The sequence below is a fragment of the Podarcis filfolensis genome (assembly GCF_964270895.1).
Source record: "Podarcis filfolensis genome assembly, chromosome: 5".
Taxonomy (NCBI): domain Eukaryota; kingdom Metazoa; phylum Chordata; class Lepidosauria; order Squamata; family Lacertidae; genus Podarcis; species Podarcis filfolensis.
The window spans coordinates 35,819,547-35,833,903 of NC_139608.1; the positions used below are offsets into that span (position 1 = coordinate 35,819,547).

At 44.8% G+C, this 14,357-nt stretch overlaps 1 protein-coding gene across 1 annotated transcript in view; it reads right to left on the reverse strand.

Moving 5' to 3' along the window:
• RAB6B (RAB6B, member RAS oncogene family) overlaps window positions 1–14,357 on the reverse strand; it is a 56,038-nt gene that overhangs the window by 8,808 nt on the left and 32,873 nt on the right. Inside the window, exons 3-6 of the mRNA XM_083616324.1 lie at window positions 8,734–8,787; window positions 5,377–5,482; window positions 1,285–1,396; window positions 857–950 (exon numbers count right to left, since the gene is read on the reverse strand). Of these exons, the coding sequence (XP_083472450.1) occupies window positions 857–950; window positions 1,285–1,396; window positions 5,377–5,482; window positions 8,734–8,787 (366 nt within the window). The remainder of the gene's footprint in view (window positions 1–856; window positions 951–1,284; window positions 1,397–5,376; window positions 5,483–8,733; window positions 8,788–14,357) is intronic.

A 14,357-nucleotide genomic window follows, 5' to 3' on the forward strand; every position in this document is an offset into this window, starting at 1 on the left:
ACTTGAAGACCAATCGCAGTCAAACCTTGGTTGTCGAACGTAATCCGTTCTGGAAGCCCGTTCAGCTTCCGAAATTTTACAAAACCGAGGCATGGCTTCCAATTGGTTGCAAGAGCTTCCTGTAGTCAAGCGGAACCCACGTTGGATGTTTGGCTTCCGAAAAACGTTCAAAAACCAGAACATACTTCCAGGTTTACAGTGTTCGGGAGCCAAAACGTTCCAAAACAGAGCCGTTCGAGAACCGAGGTTTAACAGTACCAATATGGGAGAAGGACCAGCCAGATTGGGGCTTGGTGTCAAGGGAGCCTTTTAACCCTTTGCTTCTGCCATGGTCCTGATTGGACTTGCCCCAACACTTGCTAGTCACATTGGGAAGAAAGCTCCTATTGTGCAGGAGGCAATTCTGATCATGACTACGGCAGGGGCAATAGGTTAAAGGCCTCTCTTCCTCCCCCATGCCACAGCCCCAGTTGGCTAGTCCCTCTCCCATATTGGTTATTCATTTATTTTTCCAGTCTGCTATGCAGGTCACATCTCGTTTGACCTTGAGGTGCAACTGGTTTGCAGCCGGAGTTCCTGGAGAGAAATCAAAGGAAAATGAACTCTGCACAGACTTAACGGGCTGTAAATGCTCACCACAGTATTGTACAAGTATATTCTGCTGCCACCTAGGGCTTCTTGATACATAACATTTCTCCCTAAATCAGGATAATCTAGCTTGCTAGCAACAATGATAAAACAGACACTTGTGTGTGAAAAATGCATGTTTCATCCAATCTGCATGTGCCATGCAGGAGTCTGTAGCACACAAACTGGATCACGCTCTCCTCCTCACCCAGGAACAAAGGCACCTTACCTGTTTTACATTGTATCCTGTCTTCGCACTTGTCTCAATAAACATGACATTCAGTTCTTTAGCTCTCTGTTCCCCTTCTTCAATTGTTATCTGCCTAGGGTCAGACACACAGAAGAGGGGGAAATGGTAACTGTCTCAATGCAGCTGCAAAAGAGTAGGGAAATGGGTTGTGGCTCGAAATGTGAAGTTGTAATAATGGCACCAAGCTGTGCCCTCATTCTTAACGATGCACAAGGGATTCAGAAAGGGTCAATAAAACAGGAGTTGTCACTCTAGGAGATCTGTTCCTATGGCAACAGTAGACAATGGAGCATCTCTACAGTATGTGGCTTATTGCCCTTTTGCAGGTTTCTTGTGTGTCCAAGAAGTTTAACCTTCTCTACCGGAAATTAATAGCCCTCCCCCTCTTCCTCATTATATGCATTTACCTCTTATCAGCAAGGTCTGTTTTGTTGCCCACTAACATGATGATGACATCACTTCCTCTTTCTGTTCTGACATCATCAATCCATTTGGATGTCTGCTGGAAGGAGTTGAGATCTACAAGGGAGAACAAAAACAAGGAAGGTGGGTATAAGACAAAGACCAGTCCTTCAATATGGGCGACAGATTCTGATACTTTTAAAAGAAGCAACACTTCTGACAAGAAGCGATGCTGGAGAATTCCAATGAAAACAGAAAAGGAAGCAGAAATTGTTCCTGTCTGTAGTCAGGAATGGAAATCATTCAAGCAAATACAATGACAATTTTTTTTTGCATAATTGGGGGTTTTGTGTGTGGAAGTTTGCAAATGATATGTAATTAATTGGAGATTCTTTTTAATGCTGTTTTGACATTTCCTTTATGTTGAAATGTATGTAATTAACATAGTTACACAACTTTTTCTCTTTAAGTTTATCCTTTCTTTATCTTTTCTTCCTTCTGACTTGGTTCTCTTATAGACTAAATAGCTGGTTTTTTCCAGCATATTATTAAAAAAAATAATTTGTAATGGGTATGTATTTTTGTATATCTTTGAATAAGCATCAATCAATCAATCAATAAATAGTTACATAACTTAAATCACATGTTAAATAGTGGACAGCAAGACAAATAATGTAGTATTTGGCAGAAACCAAACTGCAGCAGAATAGAACCAGCACTGTCAGGGCATCTACTGAAGATGTATCTGCATCCAAGCTTTTCCTGCCTGTTAATACCAGCTCCTGGCATCTCTGGTTACTGTAATTGTTAATGAATTTTTACTGTTGTTCTATTGCAGGAGTGGGGAACCTGTGGCCACCCAGATATTGCTGGGATTATCCCTCATAACTGGCCATGCTGGCTGAGGCTGGCAGGAGGTGAAATTCAACTGCACCTGCTGAGCTACAAGTTCCCCATCCCAGTTTTACTTATTGTTCTATTTCATTTTATGCTGTCGGCAGCTTTATTGTACTGCAAATTGCTTTGGTGTTTCTGTGAAGTGAAAAGCAGCATACAAATAATAGGTAAAGGTAAAGGGACCCCTGACCATTAGGTCCAGTCGTGACCGACTCTGGGATTGCGGCGCTCATCTCGCTTTATTGGCCGAGGGAGCCGGCGTACAGCTTCCGGGTCATGTGGCCAGCATGACTAAGCCGTTTTTGGTGAACCAGAGCAGCGCACAGAAACACCGTTTACCTTCCCGCTGGAGCGGTACCTATTTATCTACTTGCACTTTGACATGCTTTCAAACTGCTAGGTTGGCAGGAGCAGGGACTGAGCAACAGGAGCTCACCCTGTCATGGGGATTCGAACCGCTGACCTTCTGATCGGCAAGTCCTAGGCTCTGTGGCTTAACCCACAGCACCACCCACGTCCCTATACAAATAATAATTTAGATAAATAAAGAAGCCATGCCTCCTATCCACAGATGGCTCTTTGACTGTGCATCTCATAGGCAGCACTTTCAACTGATTCTCGCACCCCCCTCCAGGCTCACAAACTGTGACGGGAGGCATCCACACGCCGCTTTTTGCCTGCCCCTTCCTTGCATATTGCCAGGAGAATCTGCTGCCAATTAGAGGCAGAGTTTAGTGTAGCTATAGCAACCAGAGCATAGGCAATCCATTAAACAGGAACATTTTAAATGAGCCACTCGGCTCACTCAGCCGCCTGCGTAGGTCTGACCCCTCTGCGACGGCTTCGGCTGCCTGAGCCAGCAGGGGCCACCAGAGGGAAGCAGATCCACTTTTCTGTCACTTTTCATTTCCTCTTACATTAATTGCAATAAGGAACATGGTAAGTCACAGCAAACAGCGAGAGGTGGCTGCAGAAAAGGTCAGAGTGTTCTTGTCAGAGTCGGGCTTCAGAAAGGCTTGAAATATTTTGCTCGGTGGCTCCTTTACCGAGGAGGCATTAGATTCCTCAGAAGTGAGGATCGGAGTGCTGCATGAGACCCAATGTGGTCCAAGGGCCGGAGCATCAGCTAATGGTCATGTCTGATGGGAGTTGTGTTCCAAAACCTCTGGAGGGCACCTGGTTGGCTAAGGCAGTGTCTGATTACTGCTGCAAAGTCCTAGATTCAAATCCTCAGTCATGTAGTTTCCTGGTTGATCTCAGGTCAGTCACTTCCTCACCATCTTGCTTAGCTTACCCACCCCCCAAACAGCCCAATGAGGGCCAAGGGTGCGATCCAACCCCCCAATCCACTGTGCTAGGTTTGTGTATGGACACAGCAGTGGTAGCCCTCCATTTGGAAAAGTTCTGCCAGCACAAAGCTCCCTGTTCTGCCTGCCGAAAAGTGTAGGGAGGTAGATGTGGTCTGGTGGCCTGTCAGAACCCCATGGAAAGCCCCCAAAGAGCCATTCTGGGGTGCAGAGGAGCTGAGGCAACCCAGGATCGAGTGGGTCCTGAGCCAATCCCGCTGCTGTCATTTGACAGCTTCAGGTGTGATCTGGATCTGATTTCCAGGCCAGCTCCAGGCTGCCCCCAAGCTTTTGCATGCCCTCTACTTTTCATCCCAGCCAGGTAAGCAACAGGTTTGTGGATGCGGTGTGGTCCCGCCACTCTGCTACACCCCACTCAAGGCTTGGATTACTCTGTCGGTGCTTAGAGGTCTTGGAATGCCGACAGGCTGTTGGGAAGGGAAAACAAAAAATCAGGGAAGGGGGAATAGGATGAAGTCCATCTGGCATCCAGAACCATGAGCATACCACACTACAACACTCTGCCGCGGGTCCCACTCATTTCAGCCTATTCATAAAATAACTGGTTTGGCAACCTGAGTTATTGTGTACATAATAGGAGGTAGTATCTCTCTTTAAAAACAACAACATCCTCATTTATCAGGTAGGAACCAAGATATAGAAATTTAAGGTCTTATGCTTGGCATGGAAGCTTTCAGGAGCATTAGTCTGGCCACTGTTGGGCACAATCTGGTGGACTGAATGGTCTTTGTTCAAATAACTCTTTCAAGGATGCTCCTAGAGGTCTTTGGATGGCCTTCAAACAAAGCCTAGCTCTTGCATCCTCCTACAGGTGTACATCTATCTATCTATGTAGGTAAAAAGGTAAAGGACTCCTGGATGGTTAAGTCCAGTCAAAGGCGACTATGGGGTTGTGGCGCTCATTTCCCTTTCAGGCTGAGGGCGTCGGTGTTTGTCCACAGACAGCTTTCCGGGTCATGTGGCCAGCATGACTAAACCGCTTCCCGCTTCTAGTGCAACGGAACACCATGACAGAAACCAGAGCGCATGGGAACACCGTTTACCTTCCTGACACAGCAGTACCTATTTATCTACTTACACTGGTGTGCTTTCGAACTGCTAGGTTGGCAGGAGCTGGGACAGAGCAACAGGAGCTCATTTCATTGCAAGGATTCAAACCGCCAACCTTCCAATCGGCAAGCCCAAGAGGCTCAGTGGTTTAGACCACAGCGCCACCTGCGTCCCTCTATCTATCTATCATCTAAAATAACTAACATTTAAGCAATCATAAGTTAACTAGGTTGCTTAGTACAACATGCATTTCATTTGGTGATTGTTTACAAGACAACAGAACAGGTTTCTTCATGTAAACTTCTGCAGGACAGGGGCAACTCCTTCAGAATGGAAGGTTCTACCATGGCGCAGAGAGACTGTGTGTGTGTGTGTGTGTGTGTGTGTGTGTGTGTGACTACAGTACAGTGGTACCTCTGGTTAAGTACTTAATTCGTTCTGGAGAGCCGTACTTAACCTGAAACTGTTCTTAACCTGAAGCACCACTTTAGCTAATGGGGCCTCCTGCTACTGCCGCGCCGCCGGAGCACGATTTCTGTTCTCATCCTGAAGCAAAGTTCTTAACCTGAAGCACTATTTCTGGGTTAGCGGAGTCTGTAACCTGAAGCGTATGTAACCCGAGGTACCACTGTACAGGGTAGCAGTGGTCTATCTGTTTGTTACATCTTACACTGAGCCCGTACAACAGATAGTCCTTAGCGGATGATATTGAGCAGCAATGGGCAGATACAAGGTCTTCCCATGCTTGCCCCACAGTCCAGTGCCTCCAAGCCTGTAACTCACTTGTGATGTCATAGACCACCACGGCTACTGTTGAGTCTCGAATGTAGCTGGGGATCAAGCTTCGGAATCTCTCCTGGCCGGCTGTGTCCCAGAGCTGCAACCGCACCTGCCGAGAGGGGATCGGGAAGAGCGGCAGAGAGACATACAGTTAGGAGAAGAAACAGCCATTAAACACAGGAAGTCAGAAGACTGAACGATGAACAGAGGGAGCATCCATTATCTGTTATGTCCCCTGAGAGTTGTCATTTTTAATAAACAGTACAATTGATTGCTCTTCATTCTTTATTCTAGCTTTCTGATTATACGAGGTGTGGAGAAATGACCATGTAATCCAGCATGATGTACAGGCTAGCCCTTCCCAGGTGGTTATAAACCATGGTTGGGGAACTGGATCCAGCTGGTGGGCTGGATCCTGGCTTCCTCTCACTCTCAAACCCATGTCACTATGATATCAGAGGCAGCCTATAAACTAGTGGTGGCCTGCAAGCCTACTTAGTCCTGTAAGAGGTCCTAACCTGGCCCACAAGGCTTTTCCAACCCAAGCCACACCTGCCTGTCCTCCACCTAGCATAACATATGACAACAGAGTTGGGGGCAAGTAAAGGTAACACCTGGAAAAAAACAAACCCAGCAGGCCCTGCTTCGGACCTCTATGCACATTTGATGAAATGGGTAGGGACAGTCCCATAGACGGCACAGCTGTATTTGCTCTGATATCCCCATCATGTGTACTCAGTATACCTACGTACTTTGAGCACCTGAAAAAGGCTCTTTTGTAAAGCATATCTGGGAGTCTTGTGAACAAAAGGAAGAGTGCAGTAAAAGGAGGCAAAAGGCCACTGAGATGTAGATCAGAGGGAAAATGGGAAAGAGTAACAACTATGGAGTGGTTTCATCAAATCTTTGGAGTAGGCCACACTAGTCTCACTAAGGGACACAACCCTGCTTCACTAATAAGGAAAAAACAACCAATGGCAGGTTGCATCCACTACAAAAAGATACAACTGTGATCTCACTGACAGTAGATCTAACAAGGGTTGCTGACTCCCAATTGTTTAAGAACGATAATAACAAAAAATATTTCTTCTGCTTTCAAAATTAAGCTGTTAGAATTCCTGATCTGAAGCCACTCAGCTGTAGACCCCCATCATGTATACGCAGGTCGTTCTAGTGTATGGCTCCTAGTGGGACACAGTGTGTGATTGGCTGCACCCCTTTGACCATTTTGCACTAGGCTCCAGTTGGCGGACCTCAAAAGTGGGTCCTGCCTACACTGCACGACTCCAGCCCATGGGCTACTCTGGAGTTTTGAAAAGTGTAGTCTAAATTTCCTTCTACAACCCCAGGTCTAAGGCTCAGCCACATGGGACACAGCTGAGTCCTATGCTTTCATCCTTCGTGGCCTTTCTGTTGAGGCTGCCAGCAAAGGATTTAAAGCTTGTATTTCCATAGTATCTTGGAAGGCTTCTGGAATCTGGAATGCTTTTGGAACCTTTCCGATGTGGAAAGGCCTTCAGCCACATGGGCTGGATTTTTGTGGGGCATCTGAGGCCACAAAATTTGCATTAACACCCATCAAATTCTCATTGACCTGAGAGGCTTTTGCAAAGTTGTATACACTCCCGTGCATTGAGAGCGAGACTGGATGGCCGATACTCAGGGAGCAAGTATACCATGTGACTAAAGCATCCTCGACTAAGAAAAAGAGGTGTGCAAAAGACTAAGGTGCCTTTTTGGACAAAGTTGCTTGTAATCTACTCCACAGTTCATTTGGCTTCAGTATTTTGCCTCAGTTCCAAATCACCACACAACTGATTTGGGATACCTTTTGGGGAAGAGATGATGTAAATGAAGAGATCCATTTCTATTTCTGCTGCTGGGTCAGAAACAAACCCATGGAAGGCCTAGGGAAATCTACCAGTGCGGCTTCATCTCCCCACCCCCCACGTCCCTAAATCACTCAGCCTGTGGCTTTCATTAGAGCAATTGGAAAGGCTTGGAAACAACCCATTAGGCCTGAGATGGATGTTGGAGAGTACATTAACACTGCAAGAGATAGTTAGCTGCTACTTATTAATGCAGCAGCTGCCGCTTCCCCCTCTCATTAGAGCCAACTCCCATCTGCACTGACATTGGGTTATCCTTGCACAAAGTCCCCCCAAAATCTATAAATCAAGACCTTTTTTGTTTTACAGTGGGTTCTCCCCCTTCCAAGGCCATTTCCGAGAAAATAAGAGAAATGGCAAAATGCAGGCACTTAGGAAGGTCTTCCTAGCAGAGAGGATGATTGCCTGTCCTTGAAGAGACTGCTAGTCACAAACTTCCTGGCTCAAAGGAGAGAAAGCAGGCCCACTGTGGCTGCACGTTTCTGGCTTATAAGGGAAACAGCACAAAATCACACCCTCTCTGCCTGGTGAGCTATGGCGGTCAGAGTAGACAGTACAGGGATAGCTGGATAAATGCAGAAACCCCTGGTAAGTGGTGCAAACCCTTTCCTGTCTGGCCCGCCTGAGGCAATAACGAGTGCGCCTGAAATTAGATCACCAGGCTCTGCCAAAGTGATGGAAGAAAACAAGAAGTGCTTCAGTATGAAAAAGTGTTCTCTGGAAATAGTAAGGTTGAAAACCTCCAGGACGGGGGCATGAGGGCAAATGAGGGGTTGGACAGCTTAGTCTCGCTGCTCAGAACTAGGATGGAGCTAATGTACAGGAACTCTTGCCTGCATGCTACTCTATGTCCCAGTGTGCTCAGTGCACACAATGTTAACTACAATCCTACATGTATGGTACAATATCCTGTATGTATCCTGCCATTTCTCTGAAAATACTGCATTTTGATTCATTTTCCCATTCCAAATTGAGAAAAAGGTGCATTTGAAACTGGCAACATGTATAAAACCTCAGTCATCAGTATGACAGCTTATCAGTGTAGCTTCAAGCCTCTGAACTCTGATTTAGCTGGGCTGGTGGCCAGGAATAAATTAAGGTATCGTGGCCAAAAATCCACGAGTCTTGTGGCCATCTAATATATATAATATAAAACTGTTTTATATTAGTTCCAGCTCCTCTTCACACAACTGAGAACATGTTATCTATAGAATATTATGACGGACAAGGACAAGCCCATGCAGAAATGTCTGACTCCAACCCTCCTTAAAACACCCATTTTTGACATGATGCTCTGGGAAAGGTAAGCCAGCATGCAGATATGAAAGAGCAGAGGCAGATTACTCCCTTATCAGTTTGGGCAAATCAGAACATGGGTTTGGTTCAAAAAGTCCCCTCTGCGTTCGCCCATTACTTCTGTCTGAATACGTAGCTTGGGAATGTCAGCTCCTCAGCAACTCCTGGCACTTACTGTCCGGTCTTCCAAGTACATGGTTTTAGATAAGAAGTCAATTCCAATTGTAGCCTATATAAAAAAAGAGGAACGGCATAAGAATTAGTAGACAGTCTGGAAGAAAATATTTTTTTTAAATTACACACAGTGACTGGGATCCACAGAACCACTTCAAGAGCTCTCAGTGACTTGAGAGGGATTTGTCTACCTTTAAATGGTAGACCACATCTTCATGCCATGGAACAGACTGCTTCAGAATGTCCCTTCAGTTTCAATTGCATTGCCGTGTTGCATGGGAAGTTGCCATTCCAAGAAATATGGGCCCAAAGCTTGCATGGGGTTGGTAGTGCTAGTTGCACCATCTTTCAGATCCCATCTCACATGTGCTCAGTGATGTTCCCCTTGAAGTTGTTCTAGTGGACTGAGGGCTTATCCATGCTTCCTCTTCTCCTTCTGCTTTCCCCCAGGGTACACCACTTTTTTAGCACTCAATTGGAGCAAACAGCAATTCAGGTTTTCCTCCAGATTGCCATTTCTTCTGATCTTTTGCTAGAGAGCGGGTTTTTCCTTTGGGAAGGAGTGGGGCAAGGGGGGGAACTGCTCTGAACCATGCTTTCTAGAGGCACTGCACGAGGAAAACGTGGGTGAGCCCTGATGGTGGCCCTCTCAGCTCGGTTGGACTAATCTTAAATACCACAACAGTCATAGTGCACAACGTGTTTCTGTACAGCCTTACCACCATTTCTCTGCCATACAGAGTGCCATTCACAAGCTTCCCCATTTCCTAGGCTTCTGTCTTACTCAAATGTAATAAGCAATGGCACCAATATTTGAACATCCTTTTAAAAATTTTATTTTGTCACACTGACTATTCACAGTTCTCCAAGAGTTGACAGAGAGCCAAATAGGCTTTCCCACCATAGATGTTTTTGGTATTTTCTCTGTGTTTCCATAGAACTGGAACTCTAGAACACTGGGATGTCATCCAGGAATGAATGCATAGGCTGAAACAGTGGTGGGGAAATCTGAGACCATCTGGATGTTCTTAGACACCAATTCCCATCAGCTCCAGCTAGGTCAGGGACTATGCCAGCTTGGAACCAGTTTACTTGAAGAATTGTCTTCCTCTAGATATACTCCCACTCAACCACTTCAGTGTACAGAACTGGTGCTTTTACAAATGTCACATAATATTGGTTCTGCCCTTGTAAGGAATCAATCTCTTAGCACAGCAGCACTTACAGTCTGGAATTCCCTTCCTACTGGCATTAGTCAGACACCCTCGATGTCCTGTTTGTGGCACAGGCTCAAAACTTTTTTGGTTTTGTTTAGGCAAGTCTTTCTAGATTAAGTTGGCATGTATTTTAATGTGCAAATTAATTTCACAGCGTATATTTTCGGTGTATATAATTTTTATTAAATTTTCTGTTTTACAATTTAAAGTATTTTTTTTGTAAAATATGCAGGGATTTATTATATGTAAAATGAACCATGGAAAGAGAAGAATGGAAGTCACTGATATCTTAAGGATGTAAAAATGAGTACTTTAAATCAGTGTATATTTTCAAACTACTGGTATTATTTATATTTTGACTTTTTAAGCTAACTTTTTTTAAACCCTGACTTTAATAATTCTAATTCTAACAAATAAATAAAATAAAATAAAAATAACTCCCCTTACCTCTGAACTACAATATCATAAGTAGTGAAAGCAATGTTGTTTTATTGAGAGATATGAGGGACTTCTGAACACCTATGGCGATTAATGAATAGTGTTGCTGACACACTAAGGGATACTTTGCTCTAAAATGTACCCAGCATGGCAAATTGGGTGAAAAATCTCATTGTAGATTTGCATGGTATATAAATGCTAGCCCCTTTTTATTACCCAGGTTTACATTGGTTTCCAACCAAGGACGGAAATTCCAGCAGGGCATATTACAGATGAGCTCTTGTGCCCCATGGCTGCAGAGCTGACCATTGTAATTAAAAGGAGCTGTCTCCAGAGCTCAGCCATTGAAACACTCACAGCTCTGGGAGTTTGGATTTCAAGTCACATCTGCTGCTGGCTTTAGTTGATTAATCAAACAGTATGTGCTGCAGTCTGCTAGGGGGCATCCTCTCCGGAGGGAACTGGCCAATATTTAAAAAGCAATGCAGCACTGGCTCTATAGAGTCTATATAGTTAGCCCTGCGCACTGAGCCGAGCTCGGCTAAGTGCTTGGGAATGCGAAAATAAGAGAATCTATCCATCTTCTACTGTCAAAACCACACTCGGTTATGTGCTGCTGAGCGGTCCAATTCAGACATCTGGGAGCGCCTTCTCAATTACAAGTGTCACAGCAGAAAAAGCAAACAGATGGAATCCAAATTTCTGCACATCTACATATGTACAGCAGCCACAGCATCCCACCTCGTTCCATCCCTGTCCTTTGTTGCTGTTGAAAAGCTACATTTTGGCACAGCAAATTAGAGAGGGAAAACAAAGGTGAAACCGCCAATTTCTACACAACTGAGAGTGAGGTGAGGGGAACAGCGTAAGAAGTCGAGGCCAAAAGGGCTACATTCCTGCTTCTTAGACCTTATGCCCACTGCTGCAAATCTATCCCGGGCAAATGCAGTTTCATTTCAAGGTGCTCAGTGCTTGCCTAGCTCGACTTCGACAAGCTTCCATGGCAACAGTTAGTCTGGTCAGCATGAATACTGGGTAGCTGCACATTCTCCCACCTAAATATTAATGCTTGTCTTATTTACATTCTAATAGAGGACAAAAACTTGACTTTGGTGCCTGATAATACGAGCGATGAGCAGCATGGCAGTTAGACCTTGATATATAAGAGGAAGGTCTAGATCGGTGTCTAGAACGTCCATATTATCAGGACTTGATAATATGGGTGCATTAGACACCAATCTAGAACTTCCCCTTATATAAAAGATCTAACTGCCATGCTGTTCACCCTGCCGCCCATTGAGAGATTGCCTCCTCAAGGGACTATCTCTGACAAGATGGCAACAGAAGGTTTGGGATATGGCTCTTTCTGAGCATCTACAACACAGAAGGCCAAGCAAAAAACCCAATCATTTTGAGAAAGTATGGTCCCCATATATTAGCCATGTAAACAGAAGTGATGTGAATGTAAGTCTCCGGGCTTATTCACAAGAGGCTGTCATGGACAGCTGAAGCCTTGGCGATGTAGTCACTGATTCAGCTATTCCACCCTGTCCTCACTCAATTTGTTTTCTTAAATGTGACTGGTATAAGCATATTAAGTCTACAGGGTTTTGCTGGAACTGATCAATGCTATTTTACTATAAAATCAATAAAATATATCTCAAACCTTTAGTGAAAACCAAACAGAAAGAAGAGAGAAGGACAATGTGACAAGTGTATAAACAGCAGAAGGAAGATACCCTCTTTGAAACTTAAGGAAGTCCCTAACGCAGCCTTCCTCAGTCTGATGCTTTACAAATATTTTACACTACAGTCCCCATCACCCAACTATTGCCCAGGCTGGCTAGGGCTGAAAGGAGTTGTGATCCAAAACATCTGGGGAAGCTGCCCTAATCCCCCATTGTGAAGCCAGATCCGAACAGAGCCTTGGGAGATACAGGAGAGCTGGAATCTAAAAATCTGTGGGTGGATTGTACTGAATTTGGATTCTTGGGGATCCCAGCTTTATTTTTAATCAACCCATTTTCCCTGGGAATGCTCTGAGAGTGCTCAGATGATGGAGAAAATGCTCTCCGGTAGGAGCACTGAGGGCCTGCAATTCCAGAGAGCAAGGAAAGGGCTTCAGGGGTCCTTGTATTGATTTGTTTCACCGCTGTCTGAAGGGGGATTGAGTGGGATTTAAGAAAGAAAGATGTGTGGAAGCCAGGAAGCCAATTAAGCCCAGTATCCTGCACCACGCAACTCCCATCAGAAAAGCAAATAACCTTTTGAATTTCAAGACCCCTGAAGCTCAGTGGTAGCAGACACTTGAAAAGAGGGGAAGAGAAACACAACAACAAAAGGGCTGTGGAAGGCCAATGGGAGATGGGTAAGAATGAAACTAAATCATTCCTCTGCACTGCTGAAGTGGAAAGAGGATGGGAGGAAGAGAGGCTAGACAACGTTTGCTCGCCATCACTTCAGTACAGCAGGTTAAAGGCACCTGTGGAGAACAGGATTTGACTAGCAGATCATAACCTTCTCTACCACTTTAGGCCACTTTGACAGGTGGGCAGGGCTGCTTACTTGACTGATGTCATTTTGACACCTGGTGATAATTTCGAAGGGGCTTGCTATCAGTGCCAATCAGCTGATTGGTGCTGACAGAAAGCCCGGCTTTGTCTCTTTTCCTCTCTGCACACTGGTCTGCAGAGGAAAAGTGTCAGCTTGAAGGTGTATTTTAAATCCAAAACCATGCCTGCAAATGGATGACTTAAAAGTGGTGAGCTATCAGTGCCAATCAGCTGACTGGCACTGACAACGAGTCCCGCTTGCCAAGGCACAACTGAGAGTGTATGTTAAGCTCCTGACTGTTCCTCTGAAATAGTGTCTTACCTGCCCCACACCTGACGTCACATATGTCATCAGATGTGGGGCAGGTGGGTGTAGGCCAACCTTTGCCCTTGGAAACCTTATAAGGAGAGGGACTGGGAGGGGTGTTTCTAGGACTAAGATGAAACTGTAAAGCTTCCTTATTATATTTCCTATATTATTGGATGCTGCGTGTTTAAGTAATCTTGTTATATTTATAGTATTGAAATGTGGGTTTTTAATATGTTATCATATTTTTGTTTTGCTGTGTTACTATGAAATTGTTTTTGTAGTGTTTGTTTGAAATGCATCCCTATTCCTTTGTTGTAAGCTGCTTTGAGCATTTTGTGGGTGGAGGCAGGAGAATGGCATACAAATAAAGTGAATGAATTAATTGGTTGGTTGGGGAAAATTTGGCCCAAGGGCTGGAGGTTCCCCACCTGAAGGAAATACACATCAGAAGAGCAAACATAGGGCTCTTTATATGAAAATATTCAAAATCTGAAATCAGAACGTCCAGGTTCTGCATAGCGTAGAAATTAGGCAATTCAGTATACATTTTTTCATTTAGCATAAGTAATTCCCTTCTGCTAATCGGGGAGATGGGACATGGTTCAGCCACTGAGGGTCCACCCCATCTTGGCCTCTTTTGTCTTCAGGAGACTTCACCAGGCATCACCTGCACATGTTAAGATTATTTTTGCAATCTTAAAGGCTTAGCCTCCCCACCCCCTTTTAAAATGAAACTTTGGATTTCCCAGTTGCTGACTTGTAGTCCAAATACCAGCTCAGAGTCAGCTAGCAGGGAAGGAGCTGGCCAACGCACAGACATCTAGAGCTAATCTCAGCATCTCTCTGCAAAACTCAGAATTCAAAGGCACCAAATGAAGCATCTTGTCCAACTTCCTATCCCAGAACAAGGCATCCTGTCTCTAAAGCTTCCTCACTGTTGAAAAACGTCCTGGAATTGGGGAAAGATTATGAGTCTTACTAACTTACAGTGCAGCCCTAACCAGGTCTATTCAGATGTGAGTCCTACTGAATTTAATGGGGCCGATTCTCAGGTTAGTGGCGTTTAGACTGCAGCCTTAAGGAGCTAACACACAGTGAGATCCACTGT